Source organism: Neomonachus schauinslandi, chromosome 9 (assembly GCF_002201575.2).
Source record: "Neomonachus schauinslandi chromosome 9, ASM220157v2, whole genome shotgun sequence".
NCBI classification, from domain to species: domain Eukaryota; kingdom Metazoa; phylum Chordata; class Mammalia; order Carnivora; family Phocidae; genus Neomonachus; species Neomonachus schauinslandi.
The window spans coordinates 64,631,796-64,645,048 of record NC_058411.1 but is presented as its reverse complement, the minus strand read 5'-3'; the positions used below and the strand labels follow the sequence as shown (position 1 = coordinate 64,645,048).

The following is a 13,253-nucleotide window of genomic DNA, read 5'->3' as shown; positions in this document are numbered from 1 at the left end:
ATAACGGTGTAATCTTTCTGGTGTCAGTAGCAGCAGCCAAACAGATGGAAGGAAGTCATGAAATGCAAACACAGCGGCAGCCTCTTTCACTCTCTTCCTTATAGAGAGGTGACTACAGTAGAGAAGCATGTATAGGAAGACTGCATATAGAAGATTGTTCATAGGATGACTAGACTATTGTACAAAGAGCATGTTGTCATATTTCCTGATACAAGGATAGCAGAATCTTACAGTGAAGAATAGAGACATTTTGTTATTTGATATTGGGATATTTGAATCAAGATACTCCCTGAAATTTAGGAGAAAACTATCAGGCGGTATAATCTATGAAATGCTTAGATCTCTTGTTCACTCTCTTATCATGCAATAAATATAAAAAAATAGACTGTTTTAAAGTTTTAAGGAAGCATTCATAATCTTTCATTTAAAAAATATATTTGATTTTATTTATGGTTAAAATTTTTCATTATTATATTTTTAATGATTTTTTTAAAGATTTTATTTATTTATTTGACAGAGAGAGACACAGTGAGAGAGGGAACACAAGTAGGGGGAGTGGAAGAGGGAGAAGCAGACTCCCCACTGAGTAGGGAGCCCAATGTGGGGCTCGATCCCAGGACCCCGGGATCATGACCTAAGCCGAAGGCAGACGCTTTAACCAACTGAGCCACCCAGGCGCCCCAAAATTTTTCATTATTTTTAAAGACTCTTCCAGCTTTCTTTTTACCCTCTTACAGAACTGCACTCCCCAACCATATTTCTATGAAAACTGGAAATAAAATTGATATTGAATGTGCTTTAGTTCTTCAGGAAGAACATTGGTATTAGAAATAAGGTGATTGTAGTAGAAGAGATGAAGACTGACATTAGGATCTTACTAATAAATAATATTAACAATGATACAAGGAAAAAGCTGGGTTAAATGATTAATTTCAGCAAGCACTTTTAGTATACTGGTTCTTGTCCCTGAACTGGTTAATTCCTAGTTTGAGAAATACTGTTCTAAACTATATTTGTAGATAAGTGACTAAGAAAAAAATGAATTTTATGTTCTTTATGTCTTTTAGGCTTTTGCACTCTGATCGAGATCCTATACCAGATGTTCCTGCAGTGTACTTTGTAATGCCAACTGAAGAAAATATTGACAGAATGTGCCAGGTAATATGGGTTCTTAATTTCCTGACCCTATAATGTGGAAACAGGTTTTTTTCCAAAAAATTTCTTAGATTTCGGGATGCCTGGGTGGCTCAGTCAGTTAAGCGCTTGCCTTCGGCTCAGGTCATAATCCCAGAGTCCTGGGATCGAGTCCTGCATTGGGCTCCTTGCTCAGCAGGGAGCCTACTTCTCCCTTTGCCTGCTTCTCCCCCCTGCCTGCCGCTCCCCCTGCTGTGCGCACTCGCTCTCTCTCTCTCTAACAAACAAACAAATAAATAAAAATCTTTAAAAAAAAAATTTCTTAGGGGGCACCTGGATGGCTCAGTTGGTTGAACAGCTGCCTTCAGCTCAGGGCATGGTCCCAGGATCCTGGGATCGAGCCCCATGTGGGCTCTCTGCTCTGCTCAGTGGGGAGCCTACTCTCCCTCTCCCTCTCCTGCTCCCCTTGCTTGTGTTCTCTCTCTGTATCAAATAAATAAAAACTAAAAATTTCTTAGATTTCCAGTGTGAAAAATCAGAAGTTGTCTTACCCAATTTCCCACTTTAATTTTTGAGACTATCTTTGAATTTTAAAGAGACTAAAAGATTTAAAATTTTTTGGCTGAAGAAGCATATTGATTAGGACTTAACCTGGCTTTAAAAACCAGAAAATCTAACTATATGTATCTTTTTTTTTAAAGATTTTATTTATTTATTTGAGAGAGAGAGAGATATTGAGAGAGAGCACAAGCAGCAAAGAAGGGCAGAGGGAGAAGGAGAAGCAGGCTCCCCGCTGAGCAGGGAGCCCCATAAAGTGCTCGATCCCAGGACCTTGGGATCATGACCTGAGCTGAAAGCAGATGCTTAACCAACTGAGCCACCCAAGCACCCCAGAAAATCTAACTATATTAACTTTAAAAATAGGGTTGTATTTTTCTAAGATAATAGGAAGTCTGGGAGTAGGAAGTCCAAGCTGGTATAATAGTTTTATAAAGTAGTCAAAGACTCCGGCTCCTTCAGTCTTTCCAATCTGTTGTCTTTGGTTTCTCCTTTTAAATGTCTTGATTGTTGCTTCCTGGATGTTATGTGGCAGCTGAGGCTGATATCACATCTATGTTCAAAGCAAGAAGGGGGAAATAAATTATGCCAGTCCTAACTGTTCGTTTTGATCAGGAAAGCTAAGATTTCCCAGAAATGCCCAGAAGACTCTAATTTATTTATGTTTCACTGGATAGAATTAACTTCAAAGGAGGGTGCAAAAGTTAATATTTAAATGAGTGTATTGTCCCCAAACAAAATCTGGATTCTTATAGCAAGGAAGAGGGGGAAAATGGATATTAGATAAGTAGCTAACAATGTCTGCTAGCATCTTGTTGCTGACTATTGAATCAAATTACTACAGTTGACCCTTGAACAACACAGGTTTGAACTACACAGGTCCACTTATAGGCGGGTTTTTTGCAGTACAGTATCATAAATGTATTTTCTCTCCCTTATGATTTTTTTAATCTTTTCTCTAGCTTACACTATTATAAGAATACAGTATATAATATATATAACATACAAAATATGTGTTAAATTGACTATGTTTCAGTAAGGCTTCTGGTCAACAGTAGACTATTAATTAATTTCTTGGGGAATCAGAAGTTACACGTGAATTTTCAACTGTGCAAGGTGTCAGCGCCCCAACCCCCGTGTTGTTCCAGGGTCAACTGTATTTAAATTGTTAATGAAGGTCACATATTTTGTGTCCTATGTAGCTGATGATGCCCAGCTTTCTCTTTTATCTTGCATAAACCTGACTGTGCCATTTTTTAAAGAGATAGGATTTATCAGTCCCTTCCACTTTTTGGCTATTATGAATAATGCTACTATAAATATATTTGTACACATTTCTGTGTATGTGTGTGTTTTTATTTTTCTTATGTCCATTAACACCTAGGAATAGAATTGCTGGGTCAAATAACTCTATAGTTAACTTTTTTTTTTTAAGGCGGGAGACAAAATTTTATATAGAATATTACTTTCATTTTGTTGTTTATATAGCATTTGAAGAATACACACAATTTTTTTTTTTCAAGATTTTTATTTTTTTGACAGAGAGAGACACAGAGAGGGAACACAAGCAGGGGGAGTGGGAAAGGGAGAAGCAGGCTTCCCACGGAGCAAGGAGTCTGATGCAGGGCTTGATCCCAGGACCCTGGGATCATGTCCTGAGCCGAAGGCAGATGCTTAACGACTGAGCCACCCAGGTGCCCCCCACACACAAATATTTTTATGGATATGCATTTGTATGGTTTACCTTTTGAGAAACTGCTAGACTGTTTTCCAAAGTGGTTGCATCATTTTATATTCTTTCCAGCAGTCTATGAGGCTCCCAGTTTCTCCAGATCCTTGTCAGTACTTTTTATTATCTGACATTTTGATTATAGCCATCCTGAAGTGTTATCTCATTGTGGTTTTGATTTGCATTTTCCTGGTGACTGATGATATTATATGCATCTCTTAATGTGCTTATTGGCCATTTGTACATCTTTGGAGAAATGTCCATTCAGATCCCTTGTCCAGTATTTAATTGGGTTGTTCTTTTAATGTTGAGTTGTTAGAGTACTTTCTATACTTTGGATGCTAGACCCTTATCAAGTATATCATTTGAAAATGTTTTTGCCTATTCTGTGGGTTGTCTTTTCATTCTTGATGGTATCCTTTGGAGCACAAAAATTTTTAATTTTGATTTTAAACTTAGTTTTAAGTTGATTTTTTCTTTAGTTGCTTGTGCTTTTGGTGTCGTATTTAAGAAACCATGGCCAAATCTCCATGTTTTCTTCAAAGATTTTTATGCTTTTGGCTCTTACATTTAGATCTTTGATCCATTTTGAGTTAGTTTTTATGTATAGTATGAGCGAGGTGTCCAATTTCATTCTTTTGCATGTGGCTATCCTGTTGTCCCAGCATCATTTATTGAAGAGATTATTCTTTCTCCCATGAATGGTTTTGGCAATTTTATTGAAAATTAATTAACAGTAGATACATTGGTTTATTTCTAGACTCTCAGTTCTATTCCACTGATCTCTATGTCTGTCCCATGCCAATACCACACTGTCTTTACTACTCTTGCTCTGTAGCAAGGTTTGAAATTGGGAAATTTATTCCTCCAACTTTACACTTTGTTTCCTAGATTGTTTTGGCTTTCCTAGGTCCCTTGAATTTTATATTAATTTTAGGATTAGGTTGTGAATTTCTGTAGGAAGCTACCTGGAGCTTGCATCTCATAGGGATTGCATTGAATCTGTAGATCAGTTTGGGGAGAACATTGTCATCTTTACAGTATTAAATTTTCTGATCCATGAACATGGAATATCATTTCATTTGTTTAGATCTTCTTTAATTTCTCTCAATAATGTCTTGTAGTGTGCAAATAAAAGTTTTACATTTCTTTTGTTAAATATATTCCCTCATATTTTTTTAATGCTATTGTGAATGGGATTGTTTTCTTAATTCTGTTTTTTGGATTGCTCATTGCAAATCTATAGATGCACAATTGACTTTTATATGTCGATCTTATATCCTGCAACCTTGTTCAATTTCTGTGTCCTTTTGCAATGTCTCCATCATTCTTGGACCACTTCCTTATTTTTAGGCACAATAAGATTATTCAGTCTCATCTCATACTTTCTCTGTTCTAGCCCAAGATTCAGCCATTTGTCTAAGGAGCCCTGGTTGTTTTTTGTAGAGAATGGTATTTAGAAATCAGCAACTGGGAATAAGGTGTAGGCATTGCTACAAGGGTGTTAGAGTTCTTAGGACATCTCAATGGACAGAACTAGGAAATATATGTATGTATATATATGCACACTTTATATTTAACTCTAGGAATCTTCCTTATCTCTCTAGATAAAAAGACAGATGGGTAATATCTAAAACTGTTTCATTTCAGAAATACAGGATTCATCCTAGTTTTTTCTTTTTCCCTTTGCAAATCTGTAACTCCTTTTTATGACAATGAGAAACATAACTCCCAATATCGTCCACGTACTGACTTATTTTCTCATTCCCCTTAATTCTCAGTCCTTCATCCTTTAATCAGTCCCGCAACCTTTGTTTAACCACTGCCCTGCTCAGCAGCCTTCCTCATACAGGCTCCGAACCCTCTGTTTTTCATGCTTAAACATCTCTGATACCAGCTGCATCTTAAAATTGATGGTGTGTTATAGAATTTTATTGGCAGCATTAATTCTTTCTTGGTGGTACATAATGGTGCTTCTTTCAATGGACAGTATCTTAGGTTCAAACAAATACAAGCATACGTTGTTCTATTGTGCTTCACAGATACTGCACTTTTTAGAAATTGAAGGTTTGTGGCAACCCTGCATCAAACAAGTCTATCAGTGCCATTTTTCCAACAGCATTTGCTCACTTCATGTTTCCTTGTCATATTTTGGTAATTATCACACTGTTTCAAACTTTTCATTATTATTATATTTGTTACGGTGATCTGTGATCAGTAATAATTTGCTGAAAGCTTGGATGATGGTTAGCATTTTTTAGCAATAGATATTTTTTAAGTAAGGTATATACTCTTTTTTTAGACATAATGCTATTGCACACTTAATAGACTACAGTATCATATGAACATAATTTTCATAGGCACTGGGAAACCAAAAAATAATTTTGACTCAGTCTGTTACAATGTTTTCTTTATTGTGGTGGTTTGAAACTGAACCCGCAACATATACAAGGTATGCCTGTATGGTTATTTAGATACCTATTTGCCTAGAGTTTAAAAACATAAGTAAATTTGATTTAAGAATTTGCATAACTTTAAATTATACTACTTTTGATGTTTGAGAAGTAATACTTATGGAATTGGTCATTGGAATTATGTCTGAACAGCAAAGGAAATATGTTGTATTACTACATGACCAGAGCAGTAGAAGATAGTATCTGCAAAATATAATAAGCATTTTACTATATGAGAGCCATTTCTGGATATTTTTAAGAAAAACACAGATACACTGTTTCAAGCAGTTTTATGTGATATTGTAATTAAAATAGAATTTTATTGATAATATTATAACTTTATTAATATATAGGTCCATTATATCTGGCAACCGAATAACCAGTACTTCTTCATGACTTTTTTCTCTTGGGATTTTTTTTTTATTGTCATTTATATAATGACAAAATCTTGCTCCTGTAGTTATCTAAAAGATTTTTATTTGTGGTCATCCTTTATACTTGCTCATAAGAATGAAGTATTCATTGTATTTCTAGGATCTGCGAAATCAACTCTATGAATCATATTATTTAAATTTTATTTCTGCTATTTCAAGAAGTAAACTGGAAGATATTGCAAATGCAGCATTAGCAGCCAGTGCAGTAACACAAGTAGCCAAGGTAAGAGCTTTTGGTTGTCTGATGACATTTTGTTAATGTAAAATTTAGTATATTCTGAAACCTGTTAATTGACTTATTAGGTGCCTAATTTACAGAGGACCAAATCAACCTAAGAAATATTTAGACTCATTACTTTTAGGAAGAGTTCTGATAATGCAAATTATCTACAGTTTGAACTAGGCAAAATAAACCAAACTAAAGGTACCTATAATTCAATGAATTTGAAAGATAAAAATAAAATGCGGAAATCTTTGTTTTGGGCTAGGATTTGTAATCTTTTGAGCTTGACTTAGAAATAGTTTGACAGTTGTGTTGTTATAAATTATACTAAAAATATATTGACATTATTTATTTATAATCACTATAGTCACCATACTATCTTCAGATCTACTTAGAAGAGAGAATCCAAAGAAGTTATATTGCGTATTATAAGAAAGAAGGAACTTAGGACAGGCCGGCCATTCTACATCACAGTTACTTTTTAGATAGGTTCAGCTTAGTTATAAATAAATCTGTAAATGTATTCTTGGTTATAGCCCTACTGTGCCCTGTGCTTCTTGAATTTGGACAAGACATGAAATTCTAGGAAATTATATAGGACAAATAAAAGCCTAAACAACTATGTATTTACTTCCCATTTTTCCCCACTGGTTAGATTTAGATAGTCTACTAACTACTACTGATTAGTTTTTGAGGCCTGTGTCTTAATGTTCTTCTTTTCAAAGTTTATCATTAATTTTAAATAAAATAATATTTCAAAGAGTTTTCTTAATTTTTCCCCTGATTTGCACTTCTGAAGAACTAGTATAACTTCTTTATAAGTGTTCAAGGTGGAAAAATAGTTACTATGACTTTCTTAGGAAAATGTTGTTAAAATGAATGTGAAATTGTGATTTTTTTCCTTCAGAACTAATATAAATTCCGATCCCCACCACAGTCTTTAAACAAATTTTTATATCTATATATATATTTTTGTATCTTCTTAAATTTTGTTTTCTGAAAATATTACTGCCCTCCTTATTTACATTCTTTTTTGACACTAACTCCTCATTCTTACTCAGGGAGGCAGTCTGCTACAATAGTATAATTTCTAGTTATTGAATATAATTATAATTTTTTCCATTTTTACCATTGGTTGATTAAATCAAACTAAGTGTGCTTTCAGTATTGTAAAATTGGGGTACCTGGGTGGCTCAGTAGGTAGAGCATGTGACCCTTGGACCCAGGGTCATAAGTTCAAGCCCTACAGTGGGCATGGAGTCTACTTAAAAAAATATGTTGTAAATTTCTAAACCTTTTCTTTTGTTTCTAGGTTTTTGATCAGTATCTCAATTTTATTACTTTGGAAGATGATATGTTTGTATTATGTAATCAAAATAAGGAGCTTGTTTCATATCGTGGTATGTAAAAACAGGAATATTATAATTCGTCGTTAACAAAATGAGTGATGTACCGTAAACAAAAACAGCATATTTGGTACAATCAAAAGCCAGCTTTGATTACAACAGTAGAACTCTAAAAGAGTTTTTAAAGCACACCCAAGAAAATAAGTCTCAGACTGAATTCTGTCACTTGTAAGCAACATGTAATAAAGTTGTTTTGTAAGCTCAGTGAAGTGCCAATTCTCTTACCTTTTAGGTGCCACATAGCAGCTTGCGTGAATGGTTCATTCATGGCAAATAAGACAGTATTTTAGTAGTAGGATTCAGTGTATCTTCTAGTACTTTGACTCTTGGACAAGATCAACTTACTCTGCTTCTCTGTGCTTTAGTTTCCTCATCTGTAAAGTGGGGGTAATAATACTATCTACCTCACAGAGTTTTTGTGGAAATTAAATGAATTAGTATGTGTAAAATGCCTAGAAAGGTTCCTGGCACATAATAAGGACTCAGAAAAGGTTGGCTAATATTGCTATTTGTCAACAGTTATTATAGCACTATTATGGAATGAAGTGTAGGTGCCTTTCTCAAATACAGGTTGTTAGACTCCCTTGATTCTTATACCCTGTTCATGCACTAGTGGATTAAATATTGGTATTTGATCAAATGCTATCTAACCACCTCTGGAGTTTGTATTCAAAATTTTGGTAAACTGACCATTCCTGGATGTAGATTAAAACTAGTAGACACACATGCATACACACACACACACACACACACACACACACAAACACACACAACACCCAAGCCCCATTTTATTATCTATGTTGTTTTTTTTTTTTTGCAAAATACTTTTATTTGTCCCTTAATCTTTTTAAGTGTACAATACAGTATTGTTGACTTTAGATACAGTGTTTAGAGCAGATCTCTAAAAGTTACTCATCTTGCTTAATTGAAACGTTATGTCCACTGATGATTTCAGATATTTTAAAGAAAAATACAGGCTGTAGTAGATATGATTAGCCAGTTCATTCAAATAATCATTAATTTGCTGCTTAAGGATTGAGATGTTTGGGGCTGACTAGAATTTCATTGGTTCCTAAGTGGAGAGTATGGCCCCCTAAGGGGGCATTTGGAAATGTGTAAGGATATTTTTGATTGTCACGTTAAGTTGGGCTGCTACTAGCATTCAGTGAGCAGGGACTAGGGATGCTAGATGTTCTGCAGTGTGTAAACCATACTCATAACAGAAAATTGTTCTGCCCAAAATGCCAGTGGTACCCTATTAGGAAATATTGGACCAGATATTAAGTTCCCTGAGAGAAGGGAACATCAGTTTTTGACTTTCTTGAGCTCCATAACATGCTGTCTTTTAGAAATTAAACAACATCCCTAAAGGGGTGTAAGCATTTGCTGAATTGCCCATGTCAGAGATTTTTGACAATAGTTGTTATTTACAGAAGTCTATTTACAATTAATTGAGTTTTAATTAACTAGCTACTTAAGTATTTATGTTACATGTTTAAAACCTAGTTTTCCGGGGCACCTGGGTGGCTCAGATGGTTAAGTGTCTGCCTTCAGCTCAGGTCATGATCCCAGGGCCCTGGGATCGAGCCCCGCATTGGGCTCCCTGCTCAGCGGGGGGCCTGCTTCTCCCCCTTCCTCTGCTTCTCCCCCTGCTCATATTCTCTCTCTCTGTCTGTATCTCTGTGTCTTGAATGAATAAATTAAAAAATCTTAAAAAATAAAAAAATAAAACCTAGTTTTCCTTAAGCCTTTAAGTGAAACTTATAAATTGTTATTTGTAAATATGGTTGTATAAAAACAAAGCACCTTGTGCTCACTTCAGCAGCACATAGACTCAAATTAGAACCATACAGATATTAGCATGGCCGCAGTGCACGAATGACATGCAAATTCATGAGGTGTTCCATAAAAACAGCAACAATAACAACAGCAAAAAACAACCAAGCACCTTAACTTTTTCTTTGATCAATTAACTCAGATTGAACAGACTCGATTCTAGTCAGCCCCAATTAACAAGCTTAGTCAGCAAACTTGGTTTGCTGAATTCCCTTAAACAGTTTAAATTGCATTTGTAAATTCAGTGTTTTCATTTTTAAGTATTTTAAATATAAGACCAGACAAATTTATAAATCTAATAAGCAAAATCTGCCCAAATATTTAAATAATTTTTTTAAGTAATTAAATTTATAGTGAGTCTAAATTCATTACACTTTCAGGTACTTATAAATATAACTAATTTTCTTATACCTCTCAACTTAAAGAATCACAAGTCTGAAATTATTAAATTTAAAGTATAAGTTTATTAATTTTAAAGTATAATTGTATGCTTAATTGCCCAGATTCTCAATAGTATATTTATAATAATAATAGATTGTTCTCTAAGCACTTTACAATGTAAGTTCGTTTACTCCTCCGAGTAACTTTGTGAAGTAGGTAGTATTACTGCTTACATTTTCCAGATGAAGTAACCTAGGCACAGATACTGAGTAACTTGGTAAAGAAATGGCAGAACCAGATTACTAAACCGAGGCACTCACTCCAGTGTCAGTGCTCTTATTCATTACATAATTATATGCCAAATCCTCTCAAATATCACAAGTGCTTCAACTGATAAACAGATTAGTCCCAACATAATATGTTAGTGTCATGGATTTTATTTATTTCACCTACTTTTCATGGATTGGAAATTTATCCTTTTAAAGGAAGCAGATTTTATCTTCTCAAAGTCAGGCTACTATCTCAGACAAACCAAGTTGTCAACGTAAGTGAGTTGAGGTTATTGATGGGCAATGTTTTGACTCTTCAAGTCAGTTCTTATGTAGAGGTGTGCGACCAGGTTGTAGAACCTAAGGGCTGGAGACTTCCATTTGGATTTTACCTGCATCTTAGATTGATGGAATGAGCTGAGTATTTCCCTGGATTGGTGTCCCTTGAATTTACATAATTCACATTGTATCTTTTGGTCATTTCTATCTTCTGATTTGAATCCGCAACACCAAGTAGCAGTATATTTCCTCATCTAGATTCTGTATTGCGTGGTTGAATTCTTTATTATTTTTATGTCCTCTGGATGGTTCATACTTTCTTTAAATACTTTAATATATACAGCTGGATTCTGCTTTCCTCTCATGATAATCACAAATTGTATTGAATTTTATATTTGTTTTCGCATTCAGGGTGTTGGGAAATTTAAAATATTATATAGATAATATTTTAGTCCAGTCAGTCTTAACTAACATTTATTGAGCATCTATTTGTCAAATACTAGGCCTAGGTATTGTGAGAGATGGAAGAGGAGTAAGGCAAGGTCTTTGTCAAGTATAGTTTTCATGGCAATGTTTGGGTTTTTTTTTAAGTGTAGCCCTAAGAATCACTTGAGGTGTTTGTCAAAATTGCAGATTTCTTAGAATTATCCAGATCTATTGAATTGAATCGTTGGGGGAAATGGCTAAGAATCTTGAATTTTTAATAGCTTCCAGTGAAACTTTCTCTTCTTTCATATTTTTAGAGTGATTCTTATACCCACTAAAGTTTAGAAACCATTTCAGTACAGTGTAGTACATCAGAAAAGAAGTTCCTATAACTTACTGTAATACAAAAAAAATGATATGGGACACTGGGCTTGTGATAATTGATTTGCATTGTCCTTTCTGACAGTAGTTGGGTAATAAGTTCAGTAGTTTCTTGAGGCCATCTAGTGTTTGTGAATAAAATTATGGAATATGATATTTATTTTTTTATTTGCTCTGACAAAAATTTTGTATACCTTATGTGGCAGATTTTTTTCTTAGTACTACTCTGGTGTTGATACTACTCACTCCTACTGATACTGAAGTGCTCTGGGGTTTTTTTTTGAGTTAGTATAGTTTTTAATGGATACTTGTTCACTTAAAAGTGTAACACATGAAAAATTTTACTTGTTTGAGTATTTATTACAAATGTTATGAAGGCATAGAAGTTTGGTAACTTTTTTTCTCTCTATGTTATTTTAGCTATTAACAGGCCAGATATCACAGACACAGAGATGGAAACTGTTATGGACACTATTGTTGACAGCCTCTTCTGCTTTTTTGTTACTCTGGGTAAGTTCTCAAATCTTTCTAGTTATTTCTTCAAAATATTTAATACTCCATTAGGAAAAATTTCAAATACACTTTTAAGTATGGAGATAAATGTAACTATTAAGGCACACTCCCAAGGTTCCAGAAAACACTAAATTTACGTATACCATTAATCCACTGTATTCAGAATTTTAAACATTTCTTTGGTACATCTAAATTTACTTATAGCTACCTTGTGTTCAGTGTCTAATGTGTGATTTTATGCTTTACTATTACTAATTACTGTTTAGAAACCTTCTAATTGCAATTTTAATTTTGCAGACACTGAAAACCCTAGTTAAAATGACCCTTACACTAAATTATTAAAGTTTCTCTTCATTTCACAAATGAGAAAATTGAGGAAAAGAGAGATACCATGAATAGTTTAGGATATAAACAGAAGTTTGAGGAGAATTTACGTGTAAGCTTTGGGGCTCCCTCCTTTCAGATATTTTTCTCCTTTAATTTCTAGCCCTGAATGCCAGTCTTTGATTCCTTAGCTCATTAAGTCTTCTGTTTTCTGCTTGAGCTCTTTCTCCTTTGTGCCTTGCAAACTGAAAAGTACCCTCAGGAGAAAAGCTGGTTAAAAATGTATCTCGTTTTTCAAATACATCTCTTCTTTCAAAGTTTCATGCCCCTGCACTTTCTGCCTGCTTTCAAGTACCTTCAATACCTTCAAATAAGGTTGTTGTTGTTGTTTTAAACAGGGCATATCGATACACAACTTTTAGTCTTTTAATTAACCTTCCTGTTTTGCCATCCTACACACACTCCAAAATTTCACTGAATGCTAGGTTTTTTGTGGACATTAAGGTTATTTTTCCTTGATGATATATTTTCAAGGTAAAGGTAGATTGAAGAAGTGTAAAAGACCACTGAAGGGGCGCCTGGGTGGCTCAGTCGTTAAGCGTCTGCCTTCGGCTCAGGTCATGATCCCAGGGTGCTGGGATCGAGCCCCACATTGGGCTCCCTGCTCGGCGGGAAGCCTCCTTCTCCCTCTCCCACTCCCCCTGCTTGTGTTCCCTCTCTCGCCGTGTCTCTCTCTGTCAAATAAATAAATAAAATCTTAAAAAAAAAAAAAAGACCGGGCGCCTGGGTGGCTCAGTTGGTTAAGCGACTGCCTTCGGCTCAGGTCATGATCCTGGAGTCCCTGGATCGAGTCCCGCATCGGGCTCCCTGCTCAGCAGGGAGTCTGCTTCTCCCTCTGACCCTCCTC

At 35.0% G+C, this 13,253-nt stretch overlaps 1 protein-coding gene and 1 non-coding gene across 2 annotated transcripts in view; both read left to right on the top strand.

Annotated features, from left to right (window-relative positions):
* The window catches only part of SCFD1 (sec1 family domain containing 1), a 105,787-nt gene that overhangs the window by 9,915 nt on the left and 82,619 nt on the right, over nucleotides 1–13,253 (top strand). Inside the window, exons 4-7 of the mRNA XM_021695650.1 lie at nucleotides 1,068–1,158; nucleotides 6,409–6,531; nucleotides 7,844–7,931; nucleotides 11,930–12,019. Of these exons, the coding sequence (XP_021551325.1) occupies nucleotides 1,068–1,158; nucleotides 6,409–6,531; nucleotides 7,844–7,931; nucleotides 11,930–12,019 (392 nt within the window). The remainder of the gene's footprint in view (nucleotides 1–1,067; nucleotides 1,159–6,408; nucleotides 6,532–7,843; nucleotides 7,932–11,929; nucleotides 12,020–13,253) is intronic.
* LOC123325803 lies at nucleotides 9,747–9,850 on the top strand. The gene has a single exon (XR_006540652.1). It is a non-coding gene; the product is annotated as a U6 spliceosomal RNA (small nuclear RNA).